The following is a 23988-nucleotide window of genomic DNA, read 5'->3' as shown; positions in this document are numbered from 1 at the left end:
TTAATTTCACATCATTTATGCATGAGATAGAAATTTGTATTTATTGTTCAATGTTCAATTTCGTGATCCATTACAAGGTTTATTATCTAAGCTAAAATATTCTCCTGGCATGTATGTATCCAGCACCTTAAATAATCACTACCACTGCCACCATTACTGCTGAATTCACCATCACACACCAACACCAACTGGTTTCATTCTTTTTAGCATTTTTCAATATAATAACCAGTAATCCATCTCTACTTCCATTAGGAAAGGATAGATAAAGCATACCTCTTCTCTCCCACAACATCTGCTTCTGAGTTGCTAACTGCATGTTCTGCATGGGCTTGTGCTGTGAACTAATCACATGATGCCACTATGACCTCTGCCCTTTAACCCTTAGCCTTACTTTACATCCCTGACTACCGATTGGCTGAGGGATTGTCTAATAGAATGCCACACAACCAGTCACAGGATTTCAGCACCACCAGCTCTCACAACAGCTCAGAAAGGAGTGGCAGTCTCTCAGGTTGGTCTGATCACAGTAAGGAGAAATATTTGTTTGTCAAGAGCATATGACCTGTGTTCCTAGCTACCATTGAAGAAATATTGAATTCACAATCCAGTAGCAGGCATTTATCTATCAAATGATAGTCATTGATCATAGTGAAGTCGTGCTTTGATTGTGGGAGGAGGAGGAGGGATAGAATTGCTGTCACCCTTTTGTGAACTGTACAGTGATGTACTTGAGGCAAAATAGAGCCATCTTCATAAAGACGGCTCATGAAGAACAGGTGCATTTTGTCTGTCCTGAGCCCTATTTGAGTCAAGAGAACTTTATAATGAAAAGGTTATACATGTTATTCAGTTCCAGGTCATTGATTCTAGAAAATACACATGATGGAAATAAAATTATTGTAGAGCCTTATATTAATGTTGGAGCAATGCAGCCTCATCATTTTCTATATACATGGTAAATTATTAACACTTAATTTAAAAGCTATGCATATAATATTTTATGTGGCTTCTTGTTTTTATATTGTAAATTTGAGCATGTACTTGAAAGAAATGGGCTGAACTAATTGTGATGCAGACAATCCAACACAGAGGTGGAAATACATTTTTGTTATGGTAAAATGCATTTCCACCCTAACATGTAACAGTGACAGTTCTACCATGAGACTCTTCACCTGTAACAGGAAGACATTGTGGTAGACATACATTACCTTGCAATTTTATTCACACCATATGATTGTTGATTTTATCTATATATTTCTAATTGATCACGCCACCCAACTTGTTTTATCTCTTCAGATCAGTGATATGCCATTTACATGAAGTCTTTCCAATATATATAAATAGTAAAGGATTATAGAGTGTTGGTGGTTCCCATGGACTTCAGAGCATCAAGAGTTAACTTTCACCACCACTAGGATTACATTTACCAAATTACTTTTCCTCAGGAGATAGAATCCTCTTAGACCGAAATGTTAATGCCCTCTTTTCCCTCCAAAATGAGTCATTGCTCTTCTTGCTTATTGGTAGGATTAGATACGTTATAGAATATGAAAAAAATTTAAACATCTGTTATGAATTTAAAGTGACTGAATAATACAGGGGAACTTTAGGAATGACCTTCTATGTCATTTTTGCTGTCATTTCTGTATAATTAGTTCCACAATTGTTCTGTATAATTAAAAAGTAATTTTGCTGAAACTTCCTTTTCAGTTCATTAAAGATATGTAAATATCAAGCAATGTATATAAAGAACACTGCATACCATAAGCCATGGGGTCTATAGACCTGTGAGCCAGCAAATATTTGGTATAGATCAATTGTCACCAGCTTTTAAAAGATATTTCTTAAGTAATTCTAAGCAGTAGTGCATGCTGCATTGTTGAGCCCTGTAACATCCCATATGACATGAATGTACAGGTCTAGGAGTTATGATAAATACTTCATCTACATTTGAATATAAAATTACTTTAATTAGAGATAGAGAGCTTTTTCAGTAGCTGGGATTGAAATTTTGATTATACCTTTTTTAGGTTACTGTTCAGTTAAAACTCAAATTGGAGTTCAGTATTTCTGTTCTGCTTCATATTGGTGTTTCCTAATGTTCAGATGTAAGACTAAACACCCTATGACTAGCTGATCCTATCATGATTTAGCATTTGTAAATGATCTGTTCACAATGATGTTAATATGTTTTTAAAAATCACCAAGATTAAGAAACTTTCATTTCTGACTTATTTGAGTAAATGCATTTCATTCTTTAAAATATTTTACAATATATCCCTTTTAGAAGTTCTAAAACTTCTGTTAAAAGTCTTATTATTAAAAATGTAAAACTGAGATGTTTTGCAAAAAAATAACAAAAATAACAATCCTGTATGTATAATATATATGTGAAAATTACTGAATTTTTTCAATGTACCAACTTTCAAAAAGATTATACATTCAATTTAATATACATTATCATTTATATACAATATATTTTGGGGTGGTGATGAGGTCAAAGTCAGGACCTCATGCATCCTAGGCAACTGTTCTACTACTCACTTCCTTCCCTCTCTTTATGCATTTATTTCTAAAATAAATTGTTTTCATAGTTTTTCTTCCATAGTATTCATTTGTTAGATATACAAATAATATAAATATTTACAGTTTGACTTGAAGAGAGAGGTCAAATATTTGGGCAAAGCCTCAAAATCATAGTGAAAGAAATTCTCACTTAAAATGATGGAGCTTTTATTTGCAGGTTGTGGCAATAGATTGTGGTTCATTCCAACTCAGATCCAGATCTCAGAAACAACTTTAACTCCCAGGTTAGGTCATATGCTCACCACTGTCATAGAAGCACATCACTTAGCTTAGAGCTAACACACACAGTCATGTTGATGAGGACTCCTGATTATTCAAAATGAGAAAAGAGATAACTGTGCATTTCCAGAGGAGGAGAAAAGAGATGTTTTGTGGAAGGCCCTTGGAAATTCCCTTCAAGAATCAGCTACTTCCCAAGCACATTTTAATGCCTGTTGTTTACAACAGTAGGTGGTGAATTGTTTTCTGGAATTTTAGTAAGAATTTCAGTTTGGATTTATGTAAGGACTGAAGGACAATTGGGTTAGACACTATGCAAACAGCTGGCTCTTGGCAAGCTGCTGCCTGGTGAATGCAGATTTCTCTCTTTGAGAATCTGAGAGTTGATCCTGGAGCACTCCCTGAGAACCACAGTATCTTACCTTTAAAATGGACACATAATGTCTTCCCCGCTTTCATCACTCAGTTCTCTTGGTGTCCACATAACGATTCAAAAAGGGCTGTGGGAATTCATGCAGATGATCCTCATCAAAGACAAAAGGCAGTACAGCTAGGGGGTAGCAAGGAAAGATGAGTTGCTCAAGCTATTCCTTTTGAAATAGTAAATTTTCATTCCAGTTTTATGAAAAACGATGTAGTCTTTGGTTGTTGTTTATGATTTCAGCGGCTTAAGGATTCAAAGATTCATTTCACAGTGAAAAAATAAAGATCTATTCATCAGTAAACTCTTTGCTTTATTAGAAACTCAGGCTGTTTCTGGCATACTTACTGAGCCTGGAAAAGTTGGATAATATTGCAGAGGTGGCTAGAAAATGGATTCTTTTCTCCTCCTCCTCCTCCTCCTCCTCCTCCTCCTCCTCCTCCTCCTCCTCCTCCATCTTTTTCATCTTCTTTTTAAATGAGAGAGGAGATGGAAGAGAGTAATGATGACTGGCACTCTACTTAATATTTTTCATGTAATGTCTTTTGTATTTCTAAAGATAGTTCAAGGAACTAGAAACATCCATTTTCTGTAGATGGAAATTAAGATGACACCTACTGACTGACCTATGACATCATAAAGGAATTAGCGCTCAAGTCCAGAAATCAAGCTCTTACCCATACAGGCTGAGTGTAGAAGATGCCTGTTCTCATTCCGTCATGCCTTTTCTTCCATCAAAGAATTAAAACAAAAAGTGAAAATACTATGTACTGGGACTATATAGTGGATAGGAATGTAGGCATGGATGGCATGTAGAAAATGTGTACTCTGCAATAATGTGCATGTCTAGTGTAACAGTGTTATCTGTTGCTAGGCTTCCAATATATTATTAATATAGAATATAATCTGATTTTGCTAACTCAGGTTAGTAATATATAGGAGAAAGAAAAAAATGGATGAGCTTCATCTGCATGACTAGATAGCGATGCTAGAAATACCTTATACTCACAACATTTACTTTAATAAAGATTAAGTGCAAGGGGTCAATACCACTGTTGGCACATGCATATAAGCTGATATAGGAGTCATATAAGTTGCTTAGGTACCCTTGAAACATCTTTTGCTTCTTTGCTCCAAGAATATTCATCCTTGTATCAATCTTGGTACCATCCTTGTTAATAAAGAAGCTATATTTATTTAATATTGGAAAAATAAAATACATAGCATAATTCAAATGATGTTTTCTTTTTATAGTTCATTAATTTTCATGTACTCTCAGATATGGTTCATACACTGCTGGCTTACTTATATTTGTGCATGAGTTCATTTGTATTACACAAATTATGTACAGAACCTAATTACTCTATTTCCATGATATTCCCTTCATTTTGAATTTTATGAAATATTAGAATTAAAATGGTTGAGAGTTTTTTTTAACATAATATACACAAATAATGCTGCTATTCATTAGACAAAAAGTCTATGAAATGTACCTTGGTGGATATTCTCCAGATTGTAGTTGATTGATTTTTTTTTTTTTACCCATGACTTTGGAGAGAATATTACTCCTTTGGATTAATTAAATTGAATGAATTCTATTGGAAAAGTTTAGCTTGTATCCTTAGACACTGAATTGTCCACTGAGACAGATTATATAAAGGAGCATTATAAACACAGTAAAATCTGTCATTTAAAGGAATTTGCTATGAACCATTATTTTGTCTAACAATAGAAATGTGGAAGTAGCAGAGGTGAATAAATCAATAAATGCGCTTATTTATTAAAATGTGCTTATTACACAGTAGCCATGTTTTTTGGTTCATTCACTTCTGCAGATAATGAATTAGGAGAAACAACGCCACTGGTGGAATCCATAGCAAAATGCTTTTCTCTTCCTGATCGTTTCATTTCATTGCCTAGATTTTTTTTTAATCATGTCTAACATACTGATTCTGGTTTTGAAAACATTAACACATCCTGGCATCTGATATACTCTGTTTCTTTGGATACTCAGCCTCTCTGAATACATGCGTTTATTGCTTTCAGGTGGGAAAGGTGGAAAAAAGAAGAAAAACAAAAATTCTTCTAAAGGGCAGAAAAACAATGGATCGACTTGGGCTAATGTCCCTCTACCTCCTCCTCCAGTCCAGCCCCTTCCTGGGACAGAACTGGGGCACTATGCTGCAGAACAACAGGAAAATGGGTAAGAAGGTGGTGTATTCTGACAACATGGCCAAGGCTGCACTTCCATCTCTATCCATTTTTGCTATGTACTTCTTAATCATTTGACTCCCTCCCTCCATGCTCATTGCATCCTCCCTTACTGTTTGCACTCTCTCTATATTTTCAGCTGATAAATATAAAACAGCCTGTATTGAGGAGTGAGAATCCTTGGCCCTCAAGTGCTTTAGATTGTCTGCAATCATGATAATCAGCCTCCATTTATAATATTGCTTGTTAGTTTGAAAGCAAGGACCCACAGCTCTGTGAACTAAAGAGGCACTCCTGAGAAGGGCTGAAAGGGAATTAAAGTAACCTTCTTCATCATCCCGTGCAGCTTCCTAATGACTTGATGTCTGGCCATAGCAGGGCGCCACCAGGAGAGCAGCATCACAATGGGATAATTGTGGGGACCTGACCAGTGGGTAGAACTTTAATCATCAGTTTTGATGGGAATTTAGGGAACAGAACAATAAGAGATTCAAGTCAATGCACACTCTATAACAAAGTCTTTTTAAGTTAGACAATTTCTTTTGATGGTCCTTAAATGTGATGTTTCTCTATTCTTTCTCAAATATCCCCTGACTTAGTTTCCTGTTAGTTTGAGTGGTGATTGATTTGAAACACAAAGGCATGGATAATGTTTTTTTTTATTACAAAAAAATCAAATGAAATATTTTACCTAAATTAATATTTCTAAGTGCTGTGTATTGCTTTCAGTTTGCAAATTAGTATTTTGACTAGGTTTGTAGGCAACCCAAGAATACAAAATATATTGAGATATTTTTCTTCAGAAATTTTGTTTTACATAGAAGTATTAACATATTAAATGTAATTTAATTACATAGTGGATTGTGGTTTATATTTGTTCAAATCATGTAAATATCATATGCATTTGCTTATAAATTTTTTGCCTTTGTATATATGTACATAATATAGCATATATATGTATATAGTCTACTCATATAACAATACACACGAATCTTTCCTCCATCTCTCTATCTCTCCAATAGACTTCATTTGTTTCTCTGGGAAATAGTGTTCATATATATGCAAATAATGATTATTTAACTAATCAAAATGTTTCCATTTGAAATTAGCAGTCAAGAGCCCACCCTTTCTTATCCTGGCTTGAAAATTAAATTGTGAATATGATTTTAATTCGCACCAGTGATGTAAATATCTCACAATCTCATGAAAAATACGAGCTACATATTTCATCAAAAGGGTTACTACAGGATTATTAGTTAATAATTGTAGCCAGAAAACAATGAAATGGAATAGGATAAAAGCAAGTGATGGTGGCCATGAGGAAGAAGGATAGTTAGGAGAGAGTCCTAGCTGGGATTAACAATAATGTTGAAAATATAGTCTCTAGTTACTAATTATGATTTGTAGTATTGGTCATTAAATGCCTTCTAAACCTTCCATGGCTGGTTTCTTTCTTCACAGCACAAAATAGCAGAAGTTATTTAATCATTGTTCAAATGAAATGATATTTGAATGTTAATTCAATCATGTAGCCATGGTGCAAATGCTTTGCCTTCTTAATATGCTTCTTCTGTTTGAAAAAGGCAATGTGTTAAATGTATTAGGGCCTAGCTCTGACTGCAATACATTTATTATAGTCATAGGCTGCATGGAAAAATTCAATAGTAATTAAATAGGCACTTTGCTTTGTTCTTGCAATTAGAGATTGGCAAGCTTCTGCCGGAGTTGAATGTTATTGTATTTTTATTAGTAATTTGGTATTTATATCTGGCCTTTAATAAGTTAGTTCGCATGCTGCATTGATTTGCTGTCATTTTGATCATTACTCATTAGGAAAGACAGATAATAGGAGGCCTCATACTTGGCTATCAGAATGTCAAGGAACAAGGACTTGCCTTGGGAAGGTTGGACAAAAGAGCTTTGGTTGTCCATTGGGAGTATTTTTGTAGACATTGTAGGTTACTGCAAAAAATATCAGAAGTGTATGGCTTCAATAAGATGTGCAGTCCTACAAATTGCAATCCATAACTAGAGACTGTATTTTCAACATTACTGTTATTCCCATCCAGGGCATTCTTGACTCTAGCCTTCTTCCTCATGCCCACTGTCACTGCCTTGCTTTCATCCCTTTTCATTGTCATATTGGCCATTTTGCTGGAACGCTCCCAGCATTATCCACCTGAACCAAGTGGATCTTATAAAATATGAAGGAAATCATTAAATATATATATATATATATATATATATATATATATATATATATATCCATAGTCACCTGCTCCCTTCTGTTCTTTCTTTGGTAACAGCAGTAAACCTTTCCATTTAGCCCTCAGGAGTGGATTCAGATATGAATACCAGGGAGGTGATGAGCAGTTCAGTTCTCTGCATAACATGATATGAACTACATCCTGACTTGGCTTCCTTCATTCACTCTTGTTAGTCTCCAACTCTTTGGATATTTTTTTTCCACTTTTTATTTTTTTCTTCCTAGAAACCACATTGGATAATGCACTTTTTTTCAGACTTTCTTGTCCATCAAGGGTGATCAAGTTTATTCATTGTGGTTCCAATTATCTTTGCAGAGAATATAGAGGAATGTTGATGATAGCATCCACCCTACTTTAATGAAAGATTAATAAAATTGGTTTAAGTAATGTAGCATACTATGTAATTTATTTACCTACTATTGCAATTTTTCATAATTTCAAAGTCTTTAAATAGCCTCTTCTTTGTCCAGTATTACTTGAATAAAAAAATGAATCAAGTATAATTTACTCTAAAGCTTTTCACTTTATCATTGCAAATAATGTATATAGCACATGCTTCTCTCACTTGTCTTACTCATGGTATATTCTAAATTTATACATCATTTAGATTGTTTAAAGAATTGCCTTAAAGAATCACCAAGTAGGAATACTTTTGATACTAATGGGCTATTCCTATTTGAAATACTAAATATACAGTACTTTCTATATTAGTTTTGGAAATATGCCAAGGTAAATACTGAAAATACAACCATTAATTTCTGATACAAAATGTGTTGTTTTTTAACAAACTTTTCAGAGTAAACTTGACTTTCACTATTAGTAATGGTTAACAGTAAACACGTTCTATACTGAAAATGGACAATAATTTTATTAGCTTCTAAATATGTATTTCAATGTAGCACTCAAACTCAAATAAATTAGTCATGTAAAGAAACAAACTTTCTTTTAATGAAGCTCTTTGCATGTCAATAAATGTGATTTTGGCCAGCTATAAGGGAACTAAATCTCCTTGAAGAAAAGATACTATAAACATATGAAAAGCTAAATATTAAACTGAATGAGTAAAAGAATCAACAGTGGAATTCTAAAATCCATTTTCAGATCAATGTTCAATAAGATTGCCAGTCCCAATTATGTGATATAATATTGAGTACTGGTTAGTGCTGTCAGTAAGTTTTACAAATTACAAATTTAGAATTTAACTTGAAGGCTTGTAAGATTAGATTAGAGAACCTGGAGAGGAGAAGCTTGTTTGAAATAAGTTTATTTCTATGGCCAAATATACCAAGCTACAAAATTGTAAAGGAAAAGGAAACAAAGCCATTTAGTTTCAGTGTGAGAGTCTTGCTGACAAACGATGTACTCAGACTAGAAAATATGTTGAAGCTTAACTATGTTAAATGAACATAACAGAATGAAGAGAAGTAAATGGCTCTCTTACACTGTTCTGATGTCTTCATAGATAAATTTGTAAATAGCAGGATTGATTGGATTTGAAAACCTTAGAGCATTAAATGCAACAAAGGATGCTGGCTACAGACTTTAGAGCAATAGAACTCTTTCTTCAAATGAAAACTGTGATCTCCATAAAACAAATTAAAATGACAATGTGCTAGCAAAACGTATTTTTTTTCAGTACAGACTGGCACATATAATATAGTTAATAAATAGGAATACAGATTTAGCCCATAGCATTTTCTTGGAGAGATAACATACTGCAATGTGTCTGCTGTTCACGATAGTATAAAAGACATTTAGGGACAGCCATCCCTTCCAAATTGTACTCCCAAAGCGGGGCTTTCACTTTCAGCTCCCTGAAACATAAAGGCATTGATGTAGCCTCAGCAAGGCAAAAGTAAATGACCACAGACACAAAACAAAGGAGCCATAGGAAAAATTAACTTTGAGTGGAGAATATTTTGTTTGTGGAAATAAGATTTTAGGGATCCATTGAGACTGGACAGGTAGAGGTGACACTGTTCCAAGCTCCCTGGAAGTGATGAGGTCCTATGTAACTGACATATTCCTTCCTCTTCTTACTTATGGCCAATATTTTTCTCTCTTTATCTCTTTTGGAAGCTGAGCTCTTCAGTACCTGCCTTTGGGCTGGCACATATGCAACAACATATTCCTGTTGCTATTGGCCAACAGAGCCTTGCTAGACCCCAGACATTTTGAGCTCTCCAGGTTTCTATTCCTACAGTGGTCTCTCTTGCTGGTGAGTTGCATCAGCTGATTCTACTATGCACAGTCATCCTTCCACCCTCTTATCTTATCATACCCTTACCAACTTCCTCCATTCCTCTTACCAAGGTTCTAACCCCTTCCAGGTTGTTCTTATCCAATGTTCTATTGCTGTGAAGAGACACTATGACCCCAGCAACTCTTATATAGGAAAACATTTAATTGGTACTGGCTTACAGTTCATAGGTTTAGTCAGTTATCAGGATGGGGATGGTAAGAAGCATGATGATATATAGGCAGACATGGTACAAAAGAAGTAGCTGAGAATTCTATATCCAGATTGTCAGGAAGAGAGAGAGGTTCTGGCTTGAGCATTTTGAAACCTCAAAGTCCACCTCCCGTGACACACTTCTTCCAACAAGGCCACACCTCCTAATAACCATTACCTGGTGACCAAACATTCAAATCTATGAGCCTATGGGGAGCTATTCTTATTCATATGTCTTTCTGTTTGACTTTTCCTTGTGTTTAACCAGAATTATTAACACGGGCCTGGCGTGAATCTGTCCACTGATGCCTGAATAACTCCCCAGTAGTTACATCACTGAAGACAACAACTTCCTGTCTTCTAGAAGCCACAGCTCCCTTGTGCCAAGCATGGCTCCAAGAGCCTCTCTTTCATCTAAACTATAATTACTGGTTTAGCCTTTTGGGAAGCACAACTTTTGAAAAGTCTTTTATTTTTTTAAGTATCTTAGGTTTTTTTTTTTTTTTGCTGGAAATACTAGGACTATGGAGTTGGTGTAAATAGAACTGTTATTTAAAATTTAATATATTACTACTCTATATTCTTGACCCAGAATACCTTCTAAAATAGCTTTGATATGCTACCTAAATCTTCAAAGTAAATTTTATAAACTGAAAATGTATAAAATGATAGATTTTGTGCCAAATAATTTTTACTGAAATTAGATAAATACTTTTTTACAAGATTTTTGGAACTATATGTTGAGATAAACATGATGTGAGTTTCTTTTGATAAATTTAATGAAATAAAAGATTATTGATGGTTTTATCACCAAGCATTGATGACGGGTATATTATATGGGATAATAGATTGCCATAGGTGTAGAAGAGTAAATATAATTCTTAAACACGTGTTAGATGGTCAATCAGCATCATTGGCAGATTCTGTTTGTGCACAAGGATGCACAAGAAAAGGAGGTGGATGCATCTCTAAGCATTGTCTTCATTAATTGTCTTTAATTAGCAAATTGGTGTTTCCACATGAGTAACTTTGGTGGGAAGTTATTACCATAGCTGTGTGGTAACAATTAGCTAAGAAGGTATTTTAAGAATAAGTTGAGACATTGTGAGATAGTAGATATAATTAAGAATAAGAACTAAGATGATAGTCAGGTGATTTACTATGATAGCCTCAATAATGTGATAAGGAAGACACAGACTTTTGAAACCTTTTAGACACCATTTGGCTGTTATTTATTGCTATTATAATTGTGCATTTATGGGTGTGGGTGTGTCAGTGAACATATTTCCTTGTTTCATTTCAGCTATGACAGTGACAGCTGGTGCCCACCGTTACCAGTGCAAACCTATTTGCACCAGGGTATGGAAGATGAGCTGGAAGAAGACGATGATAGGGTCCCAACGCCTCCTGTTCGCGGGGTGGCCTCTTCACCTGCTATCTCCTTTGGACAGCAGTCCACTGCCACTCTTACTCCATCCCCACGGGAAGAGATGCAACCCATGCTTCAAGCTCACTTGGATGAGTTAACAAGGGCCTATCAGTTTGATATAGCAAAACAAACATGGTAAATATCCTTTGTTAGCCACAGGCCCCATACTTTCTACATATGTAAATGTTTTTGGAAGTTTATTAAGGAGAGATGCTCATAAATCTGTGTGGGTGGGATGAAAAGTGGTTTAGAATATGTATTAGCCATCTATATACAGAAACTGGTGACAGAAATTTAAATAACCTGACCAACATCACTAGGCTAGTTAGAGAATGAAAGAAGTAGGGATTCAGACTGAAGCGCTTTTGGCAATGACAGAATCCTTTCTCACTCACAAACCAGCTCCAAATATTTTATCCTTGAACTTGTTTTGAATGCCACAATAAAGGACTCCTTTCACATTCTTTAAAGTGCCTGTGGTTAATTCTGTATGTGGTTGTGACTATGTAAATGCATGCTTCTGAATATTACTATGGACAGTGTCAGTTATTAAAGACCCTGTTTGAACTGAATTAAGTGTATTAGAAAAATAATAAAAATAAAAACAGTAAATGCTTCAACAGAAATGCAAGAACACTTTAAAATTTTTTTCCTAATGAAACTGCAAATCCATGAATCACAGATGGAAGTCTGTTAGGTGTTCTGTGAAAATGCAGCAGAAACAGAAACAGGACTAAGCATCATGATTTGTAGAGAATTTTTGATCTACATGTCAGTGTATATGACCTATCAAAAAGTATCTTCTGTTGATTTACATCATACTTGAAGGTGAGATGAAAGATTTTTCATTTTTTGGCTAGCTCTATTTACTGAGATGTATTCATAGTGAAATATTCATCTTTTTGGTATTTATGAGTAGCTTATTTTTAAAATACACCTAAGTATATATTTGAGAAGATACCCAAATAGGGAAAAACACTCCATGCTGTCACAAACATGTTTTTGGCTGAGGATCAGAAGCCCTTTATTTTTTCATAATCACAGATATATTCTCAATAGTCAAACATGCTTATTCTTAAACAATATTGTTTTACATAAAGCTCCTTTGTACAAAATACAACTAAATTTAAAACAATTGAATGATGAGACATAGGATTTCCTTATGTTGACTTATGAAGCCATGCAATCTTGTTACTTATACTTTACACACAGCTCTGATTCATATTAGAATCACTTGGACAAATTATTATACAATAATACCTAGATCCTACCTCCAAGTGGATTTTGATTGCTTAGTATGGAATTCCATAGAGGAGAGCCAAGTTTAGACCCACTTTCCTAAAGATAGATGGGTCTTACAGATGTATGACTTGGGTAAATAGGTCATGTATATGTATACTTCTGCTATATATAAAAGGATAGTGATGCTAATAATTAGCTTCCATATGAATTTGGAAGAGACCTTCCTAATAATACCCTAAATTATGATTAAGTATATGATCACAAAGTCCCCAAAATCACTCTGAAGTTTTAGAACATGCTGAAACAGTTTTAAGAATTCACTGGATCTTCTATAATCAAAGTTACAAATTATCCTCATAAAATACAATGAATTCAAATAAGCCAAGAGATGTGGTACAAAAGTCTGAAGAATTCGAAAGGCAGAGATCTCTCATTGGAGTTTCAGGTAGCCCTGTTTACCCAGCATTAGCAAAATGCAGGGAGTGTTACTAAGCCAAGAAGTACATGGGAACAGAGCTGGAGACATGGCCTTCAGTCTATTGAAGTTGTCTTCTCTCATGGCTGACCTCAGTAGTCAGACCACTGAGAGATAAAGCTACTGCTTTGTGAGTAGAAGCCCTATGATGATTTCTCCTGTTAAATATTGTGTAAACCAAGGTTTCCAAGTCCACAGACTCTTGTACCAGAAAGAACATGCTTATGAGAGTAGAGACTACAAGTAGGTTTTAGAAAACAAAGTCTACACCTTTTTAGTTATGGTGAAGCTATCGATTAGGCTTCATGTTTGGTTTAAGATTTAAATGTGTGCACATTTCATGGCCCTTAGCAAACTACCTGTCTATCTTATAATTTCTGAAAATGTTTAGAAAAGGTTGGACTTTTACCTGAATTGGTTCCTGATGTCTTTTCACGCTTAAAATCTCCCATTGACTAATTGCTTCATAGGTATCTCCTGAATGGGTGAATGAACTAAGTCATTTCCATATCTTCAACATACCCATACACTAGACCTTGTTTCTTGCCTTGAGAATGTTCCTACACAATCTACAATATTCTGAATGATGCAGATATGCATATGAGGGTAGTAATTCATTATTTACCCAAAAAGTACCTTACTTGCTCTTGTGGTTTGGAAGTACCTCCTACTTTAGGTTACATATCACTTTCACAGAACTCTAAATATAAAAGCTCCCAGCTTCATCTCCAGAGATGCTATTCACACTGACTGATGAAATGTTCAAAACAATTCCTATTACTAGAAGATAGTTAAAAATCCTGTATACTTTAATCTCATATTTTAGATTGACTTCTAATTCTGCTTAAATTGATGAATACATCTTTTCATTCCTTTGTAATTTTTCCCATCAAGACATTCCAACAGCTATATATAGGATTACAGTGTTGGTCTGTTCTATCCCAACCCATCCCCCAAATCTATAGCATTATACTGAAATGGACCACATATGTCACACTGCTTGATATCCTCTTATTTGTCATGTAGTGATCTCTTTCCTCAAGTTACAAACTGAATGTAATACCACATGTATAGCAAAGTGAGCCAGTCAAAGCTCAATATTCAGTATAACAAAGTTTAGTAAAACTTGCTTTTCATTCCTAAGTATAGATGAGTGGGTTGTGATGTATGCCAAGAGGTTGCATGCTGGCTCAAATACCTGCTCTGTAACATTAGAGATTAAAGCTGGCCACATTGAAGTGATGTCCAGAGCTAACATTCTTGGGCTTTTTATCATTGAAAGATTTAGAATACTGTTAATTTTACAATTGTTTGTAAATTCACAGATGCAATTCACAGAGGAATATCAAGCAAATTTTAGAAGAGGAAACATTTTCTCAAAAGATTGCAAATGAGAACAGAAACAATCCTTCAACTTTTTCAAAAGCCAGTGGCAAAAAAAAAAAAAAAAAAAAAAAAAAAAAAAAAAAAAAAAAACCAACATGTATTGTGCAACGACTCTTACATGGGAGGGGCCTTTTGAATACTTCCGTAGGAAGTCAAGAAAAAAAATGTTCAGACTTGGAACACATTCACTCTTTGTTGCCAGTTACAAATAATCATGAGTTGCCTCAAACTGAGCATTTTATATGTTAGGAGGAAATATTTAATGACCTCACAGCACAGCAAGTGGACCTCAGGATCCAGTTCCACATTGTGTTAATCATAAAATGAGAACCAAGTCACTTAGGCTTTGCTTAAATATTTTCTAATCAACAAATGGCCCTGCATGGTCCATTAATTTTATAATGTTGGGATTAGACTTCTTCACTCATTTCAAAAAGAAGTTATGGAACATGCCTTATGTTATAAATTCAGTCCCTCCACTTAAGACTTAGTTCTTGAGATACATTGCAAATACCTAGAGAGCACAAAATATTTATATCTAATCTACACTGGGATAATGGAACAGCTGTTCAGCCTGATGTGATGGGAATCATACCAAAAACAATCCTCACAGGACAGGAAGTGGGCCAGAGGCAGGGCCAGGGCAATCAGGCCCCCACCTGACAAACTTCCTTCAAACATGCTGCATAGGTTAAAACTCACCTGGAAATCAAATAACTTTGGTTATTGGGGGAGGGGGAGCATGTAGAAATGATTGGTGACAAATTTCTCTATTCTCTTTTGAATAATTTGTTGATATAAAAATACTTGGTATACATTTTCATATCTGTGTATTGTCTTATAAACATCCAAACAAGAACTTTTGTAGTTTACACTAATTGGTAAGGCATGCATCCATATCCCAGTATCTTTGGTGAAGTGAAAGAAAGTGCTGTGCATTAGTAAATATGGAAGACAGTATGAGTTACCATAACCTGCCATTTGACATGAATTACAATTTTGTTGAATGTTAATGAATTGCTTCTCGTGTTTCGTTTCTTTCCATTTAAATTCCAGGCACATTCAAAGCAATACTCCACCTCCACAGCCCCCAGTCCCACCATTAGGTTATGTGTCCGGAGCCTTGATTTCTGATTTGGAAACAGATGTTCCAGATGAGGATGCTGATGATGAAGAGGAACCGATAGACATCCCCAGGCCCCTCAGAGCACTAGACCAGACACCTGGATCCAGTATGGACAATCTAGAGAGCTCTGTGACAGGTAACAAAATGGATAGAATGAGAGAGAATAAGTGACCTATTTGCAACATTAAAATGTATCACAAATCAAATGCTTCCTTATGTAAGATGTATTCCACTCCATCTATTTTTGTAACATTTTAAATATGTTAATGTTAAACACCGAATTCAAAAAGGATTTAGAAATACTTTGGCTTTGCTGCTAAAATGATAAGGAAATTCATGAATTTTAAAAAGCTTTAAAGACATGAAAGAAAACTCAATTATATCCCAGGCTTTCATGAAAAGTTCACTCTGCTAGGGAACCAAGTCTATTATATGAAAAACCTTTCCTTTTCGAAATGATATAATTTGTATATCGGGAGCAACATACAAAGTGAATGAGATCTTAAAAATTCTTCTTGATATTTCACTCTGTAAAATCGTTCACTGATGAAAATAAGCAAGTCTTCAGAAGGAGCCTCTCTCTTAGGTTGCACATGGTACTATTTTTGGAGTGGAAACATGTATAGTGAGATAAGCAATACATTTATGCATTTCACATTGCTGAATCTAATCACCAGTCCTCTGCCAAGAAGTGTAGTTATTTTGACTGTTTATTGCTTAGCCCCTCCCCATTTTTTTCTTGTTCAATAAGCAAAGGCTTCAGTTGGTACATGGCTATGATGACTCTTGAACTGAGAAACAGCCCATTTCCAATTATTTAAAATTATACAATTGAAATCTCATATACACACAAAGGAAGCAGCAAGAGTTGAATTTCTGTCTTTCTCTCCCTGAGTTATCTACCCCTTGACTCACAAACATGCCCCAAACTGGATAATGAGGACATAGCTACTCCAAACCTAATTCTGATTTCTGCTTTCTGCTGAGTCATCTCAGATCACCCATATCTATGTTCACTTGAATGACTCCTGTCATCCTAAAATGCTTTTGATCAATCTCCCTGGCTTCTCTGAGCTCTGGTATCTTACCAATCTGCAGAACTGGGGCTGTCCGGTAGAACTGCAAGCACTGGTGGACCTTGGTATGCAATAGTACAGAGGACACATCAGAACCTCCGCCTTCCTTTTTGTGATTCTCGGCATCTGAGGCATGGATCTAATTTTCAGTTTGTCTCTTTGCCTGGAGACTGAGCTCCTTACAAAGCTAATTAAGATTTTAAAACCACAGATATATTCCTGGGATTGGAAACATAGATTGAATTGAAGGGGACAGAGCAAAAGTTAAAATTTTTGAATGCTGTGAGACCTGACTTATTAGTACACTATTATGTTAAGCCCCTTTGCCTGGATTTCTAGCATAATCTACTTTAGGGCAAAATTCTGAATATCTTTGCATATTTTACTAGTAATACCACACTGTTTCCCATTAAGAATGCAATGAAATTTCCAAGAATAATGGCAAAAGTCAACTTTAGCTGCGGAAGTTCCTTATTAAATGTTATAATGCCAGAGACAATCTGTATCTCCCTAAGTTAGCAGAACCCCATTCTACCCTTTACATACGCAACTGCTAGGAGCTAGTTAGGCAGTTTTAGGTGAAGATAGTTGAACAATCTGCACTTCTCCTGGAACTAATTCCATGTTCATGCCAGAGAAAACTTTCATTGCCAAGAAAACAAAGTTTCCTTCAATACTTGAATTTCATTGCTTAATTGTTTCCCTATATAAAAAACTTGGGCCATCTAGATATGTATTTCTCCATAGTGAACGTGTCCCATGAAAATCCATCTCCCGAGTAACATGCCTTTCACTACACTAGCTAAATAAAAACTTCTATTGTTTTGTCCTTTCTTGTACTTGTAACTCAGAGGAGAAAGTTTAATCAGAAGTTTAATTTACCTTCTAGGGTGTGTGTGTGTGTGTGTGTGTGTGTGTGTGTGTGTGTGTGTGTATGTGTGTGTGTGTATGTGTGCATACATGCACATACAAGCACAAGTACGTGTTTGACAAAAGTTGTATATGAGCATAATAGAGTGTATTTATTGTGTTGAATGTCGTGATACTTTATTTGTGATAAAATGTGATATTTTATTTGCATGTTAATAAATAAAGTTGCCTGGAGATCAGAGGTCAAATAGCCATTAAGCAGAAGTCCAGCAGTGGTAGCACACACCCTTAATCCAATCACGTGGCAGACAGAGTCTCTGTGTGGTCAAGGACACAGCCAAGCGTGGTGACAGGAGCCTTTAATCCTAGTACCAACCATATAGACCTGGAGGTTTGTATAGACAGGCAGTGATGACAAAGTCATGTGGCTGGGCTTAGAGGCAATGAGAAAGCAGAACATAAAGGCAATAAAAACACAAGTCAGACAGGAAGAAGCTCTCTCTGGGGAAGCGATGGCGGAGAGGTGGTAAGATACGGTAGTCATGGCTCTCTGATCTCTTTGGTATTACCTCTGTATTTGGCTCTATGTTTCTTATTTAAGAAGACTGTTTAGAATTTCATCTACAGTTGAATGTGGAAGTATGAAATGTATGTGAATGTAGATTAGATTTTGAGTGTATATGGAGAGTACGTGAGTCATGTAGAGAGTATGCATGCATTGGGAGTGTGGGTCAATATATTGGGGGACTGTGTACATTAGAATGTACATAGCCATGTATATAGAGATTGTGAGTACATAAATTTATGCAAGTGTATAAAATGAGTGAGTATATAGAAAGAATATGTGAATGTATATGTGTAGATTCTTTTGGGAGCTAGCAGAGGGGTGTGCATGGGAGAAAGCTGCAAACGTGCATGCATTTTGGAGATTTTCCCTGAGGTTCATGTATACTCTAATCATGATATACCCTCAGCCTTTTGCAAGCACAATGCCCAAATAGTGCACAGACATACATTCAGGCAAAATGCCTAAAAAACAAACAAATAAATAAAATTATTATAAAACCAGAGTTCTCCTTTTTAAAGAAGTACATTAATTAATTCAGAATATGTTCAGAACAATTGAATAACCTGTGGAGCTCCTTAAATTCTGAAATGAACATTCATTTGAGAAAAAAGTCTGGAGCAGAAATTATCAATGGTTCCAAATTATCTAAACTTGGTAATGAAAAGCATATATTGACAAACCTATTGCTTCATATAATTATTGCCCAAACAAGCATTTATTCTGTGTCCCTTACTTACAAACACTGGATCAGGAATTTAGATTCAATAATAGTAATAGTAATAATAATAATAATAATGAAGAAGATGAAGAAGAAAAAGCACCCTAAAAAATGCAGAACATTCTTCTAAGCACAGAGGTGGCTGCTTTTTGAATGGCCCATAGATTTAAGAATGATTTTCTACTATTTTTTCTTCTTGAGACAGGTTCTTACTATGTAGCACTGTTGTCTTGGAACTTAATGTATAGACCAGGATGATTTTTGCATGCAAGAATTCAATGTGTGCACTACCACAGGCAGACTTATTTTTTCACTAAAACATAGCAAGGAAACAAGAGATAAACAAAAGATAAGGGAAAGAGATAAAGAATCATCATAGGTAGGAAAGAACCACAAAGACAGAAAAAGAATGGATGACTGAGTTTTGGAAGTCTGGAGTACTGAGTATCTGGAACTTCAAAGATGTGCCCTGCCCTCTGTTCTCAGGATCTACCCTAGGTTGTAGTTCACTTAACCTTCAAGACTGTATGATTGCTGATGCTATAATTTTATAATAAGGAAACCAGGTCACAGATAAATCACAACACTTCATCTACCTAAAATGGTTAAAAATATATACAAAAATCAGTCTTATGCTCATTAAAATGACTGTCACCCCTGCTTTGGGAGTGCCTAACATTTATCTCTGAACATAATCTTACATAATAAGAAAATGATGACTGGTTTGTAACCCAACATGAGAATTTTTCTTCTGTATAGATATAGGTGGATAAATACGTATTCTAAAAAAGAAACCACATAAAGTTATATGGACACACTAAACCTAACTGTGTGCATACTTGATCAAGATCATGATGTGAGTTTTCAGATGTGACATCTATTTTTCTCATAATTGGTTCTACATTCCATTACAGCAAACTATCAACATTTATCTGTCAGCATTTTTAAAGGAATTATCATTTTTTAGTAATATGTGCATCTAACTTTTCCTGCACATCTATTTGATTGTCACAAAGACAAAAATAGTTTTGTGTGTTGCAGTGTGTCCTTGTTGTAGGTTGGGAAAGAAACACGGAAAAGCTTCTGTTTTCAGAAATAAGCTAGTGAGATTTCCACCTAAACATCAACCCATCATGTTAGGGTACCAGAGGGAGTCAGAATTCAGCATTTCTTTTCCAACAGGCATGGTAGGAGGCAGGGCAAAGCATTTCCTGCATTTAATTCCACCACGAAAAGAAAATTATAAAAGGCAGAAGGGGAGAGGGATGGAAAGGGGTGTCTTTAACATATAGTTGAGGTTCTAACTGCCCGGTGACAGAATGAAGGTCAATGATGAATGCTGTTAAGTGATATAGAGACTGCCCTGAGTGGTGGAGCCCATGTGCACAGGGTGACTAAATGGAAATTCTGGCACTTTCTTTTCTTGTGTTGGGAGAGTTTAATTTTTGTTTTCTAGAACTTGCTTACCAGATCAGTGTGAAAACACAGCACTTGACACCCCCCACCTCTAATTTGCTGCTCGCGGTTTTGGAGAAGTTGGCCATTAAAATATTTCGCCTGAGGTTTTCCCTCTGCTGCAAAAATTCTTTACAATTTTTTTTCAGTATGAAGGAACATTTCTGATAAATCATACAAGTGACAAATTTATTGCTGTAGGCTACTTCAACAGCTCTAGGACCTTTAAGACAAATTAGACACCAAAATTTGACAGATGAAAGGGTAGATGTTTTATATATATATATATATATATATATGATTTTAATCTGAGTGAAACAAGTTAACAGATGTTATGCAACCTAAGGAAAGAACTACCTAATTATTCCTTTTGGTTTTCCTGTATGTTACACACACACACACACACACACACACACACACACACACACACACACACACACACACAAATATTCACATACCTGGAGAAGAGGTAGATTTGTTGCACATCCAAATCTTAGAGTATCAGAAGCATTTTCCACATATCTTCCTATTTTTTTCTATATCTAGAAAATGTCAATATTTGGAATAATTTGACCAAAGACAATTATAGCAGAAAATTTGACTTAGCAAGTAGTTAGATAAGCCCTGCTATCTAATAGAGTTCCTGGATTAAATATTGGCTCAAAAAATGGGTGGCCATAAGTTTTTGTAGCTCATAAAAATGGTAATGCACCAATTAGCAGGGTCGGATTAGAGAGCACAGACTTGACTCCAGCTTAATGGATCTAAGGATAAGCATTTGTCAGCAAGGAAGGATTTAGCATAAATTGACATGTAAATGAATTGACGACTGATCATAAATTAATTTTAGTGCTGAAGATGTAATAGAGACACAGCAAGATGCCACTTTATCATGGCATTTTATGCTCAGTAACATTTAAGCAACTTAATGTCCTATGTGAGATTCTTCTTCATCAGCCTGAATTAATTTCATTTTTTTCCCCTGGCCTTTCATGGTTTTTATGCAGAAGAGTTTGGAAAGATTGAAGCTGTAAACACTAATAAATTTGGCTTTATGGCATAAATTCATTTTTCATTAAATGCTTAAATATGTATTGATTATATTTGTGACTATAATGTGTCAGAGGAGTATATATTGCTTACAATTTATAAAGATTCTTCAGCCAAGTTCTTCTTACCTGGTAATCTCTAATTTTCACACTTGTGTCCATAGATATAAAAGACACAGTTATAAAAATGGCAAACTCTTTAGTCTACCAATTAATGTTTTTTCTTTTCTCTCTCTCTCTCTTTCTTTCTTTCTTCCTTCCTTTTCTTTCTTTCTTTCTTTCTTTCTTTCTTTCTTTCTTTCTTTCTTTCTTTCTTTCTTTCTTTCTTTCTTTCTTTCTTTCTTTTTTTTTTTGGTTTTTCGAGACAGGGTTTCTCAGTGTAGCTTTGAGCCTTTCCTGAAACTCACTTTGTAGACCAGGCTAGCCTGGAACTCACAGAGATCTGCCTCCCTCTGCCTCCTAAGTACTGGGATTAAAGGCATGCACCACCACTGCCTGGCTTAATGCTTTTCTTTTAATCTCTGTCTGTATCTCTGTCTCTATCCCTGTTTCTCTCTCATGTACACACATATACACACACACAGACCTTTTTCCCTTTGCAATTATTTAAGTAAATAATTGCTTAATGATTATATCTAAGGGAAAAAAGTAGCCACTGAGGCTCAAAACCAATACCTAACAAATACATTTTCAGAATTCCATGGAAAAAATTATAACACACAGTGTGATTGAAGCCCCACCCATGCATATCCGTATTATTGATCTTACCCCTGGTCCAGCGTAGTGTTTTTTAGAGAAAAGGTATGATGGGAAAGTCTTACTTTTCTAGGCTTTATGCTCCTTTTTCTACATTGTCAAGGGGCAAAGACAACAAACTGTCTTCCATAGACTTCATTTTGTATCATCAGGTTTCTCAAGGCCTAATGAGGGGGCATGTCCATGGTGTATATCTCTTCACTCTGAAGTCATCTATGCAGACCCATCAGCTCCAGTGTCTCTCTGCTGTCTGAGAACCATGGGGAGCCCTGTTGTTCTGCTACTCACTCTTTCCAGAGAAAGGGAGGGATATATCAAGGAAGAACTTTGTGGGGAAATGGGGGAGGTTAAAGGCAGTCTATGTTTTTAGGGTGTGGCAGATATAGGCATGCAAATTCACATGGAGGACTCACTGCTCTGAAGAAACAAACCAGGGTCTTTTTGGAGGAAAGCAAAGGGTTGACTTTCTATTAGGAGGCTAGCCAGAATGCCACTAGTAATGCTGCTGTGACATGGGACTCTCCCCTCTGCTTTTTAGAGTATCTGAGACCCAGTTGTAGAATCATAGAACAGACATAAACACAGCAGACACAAGTAGTTTGGGTTGCTTATATTGGGGAAAAGATTTGGAAAACAAAATGCCAGACAAAAATGTATTAATATGTATGAATCTAAGTCACAGTCAAAAAATATTGTGACTTGAAGTAAATTTATCATTTTACATTAATTAAAAACACCATAATTACCACTATCATAAGGTAGCAAAGCATAACCAACACATATATGTATGTATATATGAATGTATAAGATGCATCTTATTACATAATATACATGCTGTTATGTAATTAAAATCATATATGTTACCATTTTGTGTTGCTATTTTAGACAATTACATATTATTTTCCATGTCTCTAAATAATCAACAAGAATTCACTAATATTTTATTTAGAAAACATTAATATACTAAATTTTCTAGAAATGCTTATCGAGACTTCTTTTGCAAGTAAAATAAAGTAATTGCTAAGACATTAGCTGGGCAGTTGTTCATGCCTTTAACCCCAGCACTTGGGAGGCAAAAGCAGGTAGAGTTGAGTTTGAGGCCAGACTGTTCTACAGAGCAAGTTCCAGGATAACCAGGGCTACACAGAAAAACCCTGTCTTGAGAAACAAACAAACAAACAAACAAAAAATGACATTATACATCACATTGACTCACACATGGAATTTACCATGAAGAATGAAAATGCCAAATGCATTTTATGCAATATGTCCATCTTTATTGAATTTCTGATCTTCAATATCTCTGTATAACATATATGGGAATGAATAACAGGTATTTCTTTATCTCTAAAACTCTGCTTCCTAGTGAATGTCTATGCAACAGCAACAATCAAGGGAGGCACCAATGTGCACTTATATGCATGGTACTTAGGCAACCAAGGAGCTAGGACTGATTCTAATACAAGCCTGAAGATGAAACAGAATCAAGTCACCCAAGGGCTAGTGTTTCACTTAGACACTGGAAAATAGAGGTGTACAGCAATGCTGAGGTATCCTTAAGTGGCGGGATGAAATGTGGGATTACAGACATTGCAGAGATAGGCAAGGACTCCATGTTAAAAGGACCCAGTGACTCAGAAGCCTAGTAAGGACATGGCTGTGATGTAGGTAGTTTAGAGATC

General features: G+C 35.5%; 1 protein-coding gene across 15 annotated transcripts in view; it reads left to right on the top strand.

The window, feature by feature from the left end:
- Positions 1 to 23988, top strand: part of Robo2 (roundabout guidance receptor 2) — a 523875-nt gene that overhangs the window by 486435 nt on the left and 13452 nt on the right. For 8 of the 15 annotated variants that reach the window (XM_076549117.1, XM_042259491.2, XM_076549116.1 and 5 more), the window contains 3 exons: positions 5273 to 5429; positions 11460 to 11720; positions 15745 to 15950. In XM_076549117.1, coding sequence (XP_076405232.1) covers positions 5273 to 5429; positions 11460 to 11720; positions 15745 to 15950 — 624 coding nt within the window. Of the gene's footprint in view, positions 1 to 385; positions 512 to 5272; positions 5430 to 11459; positions 11721 to 15744; positions 15951 to 23988 lie in introns of all 15 variants that reach the window. The other 7 variants (XM_076549115.1, XM_076549109.1, XM_076549108.1 and 4 more) reach the window with 1 other exon arrangement.

Source organism: Peromyscus maniculatus, chromosome 12 (assembly GCF_049852395.1).
Source record: "Peromyscus maniculatus bairdii isolate BWxNUB_F1_BW_parent chromosome 12, HU_Pman_BW_mat_3.1, whole genome shotgun sequence".
NCBI classification, from domain to species: Eukaryota; Metazoa; Chordata; class Mammalia; order Rodentia; family Cricetidae; genus Peromyscus; species Peromyscus maniculatus.
This window is presented reverse-complemented; position numbering and strand designations above follow the sequence as displayed.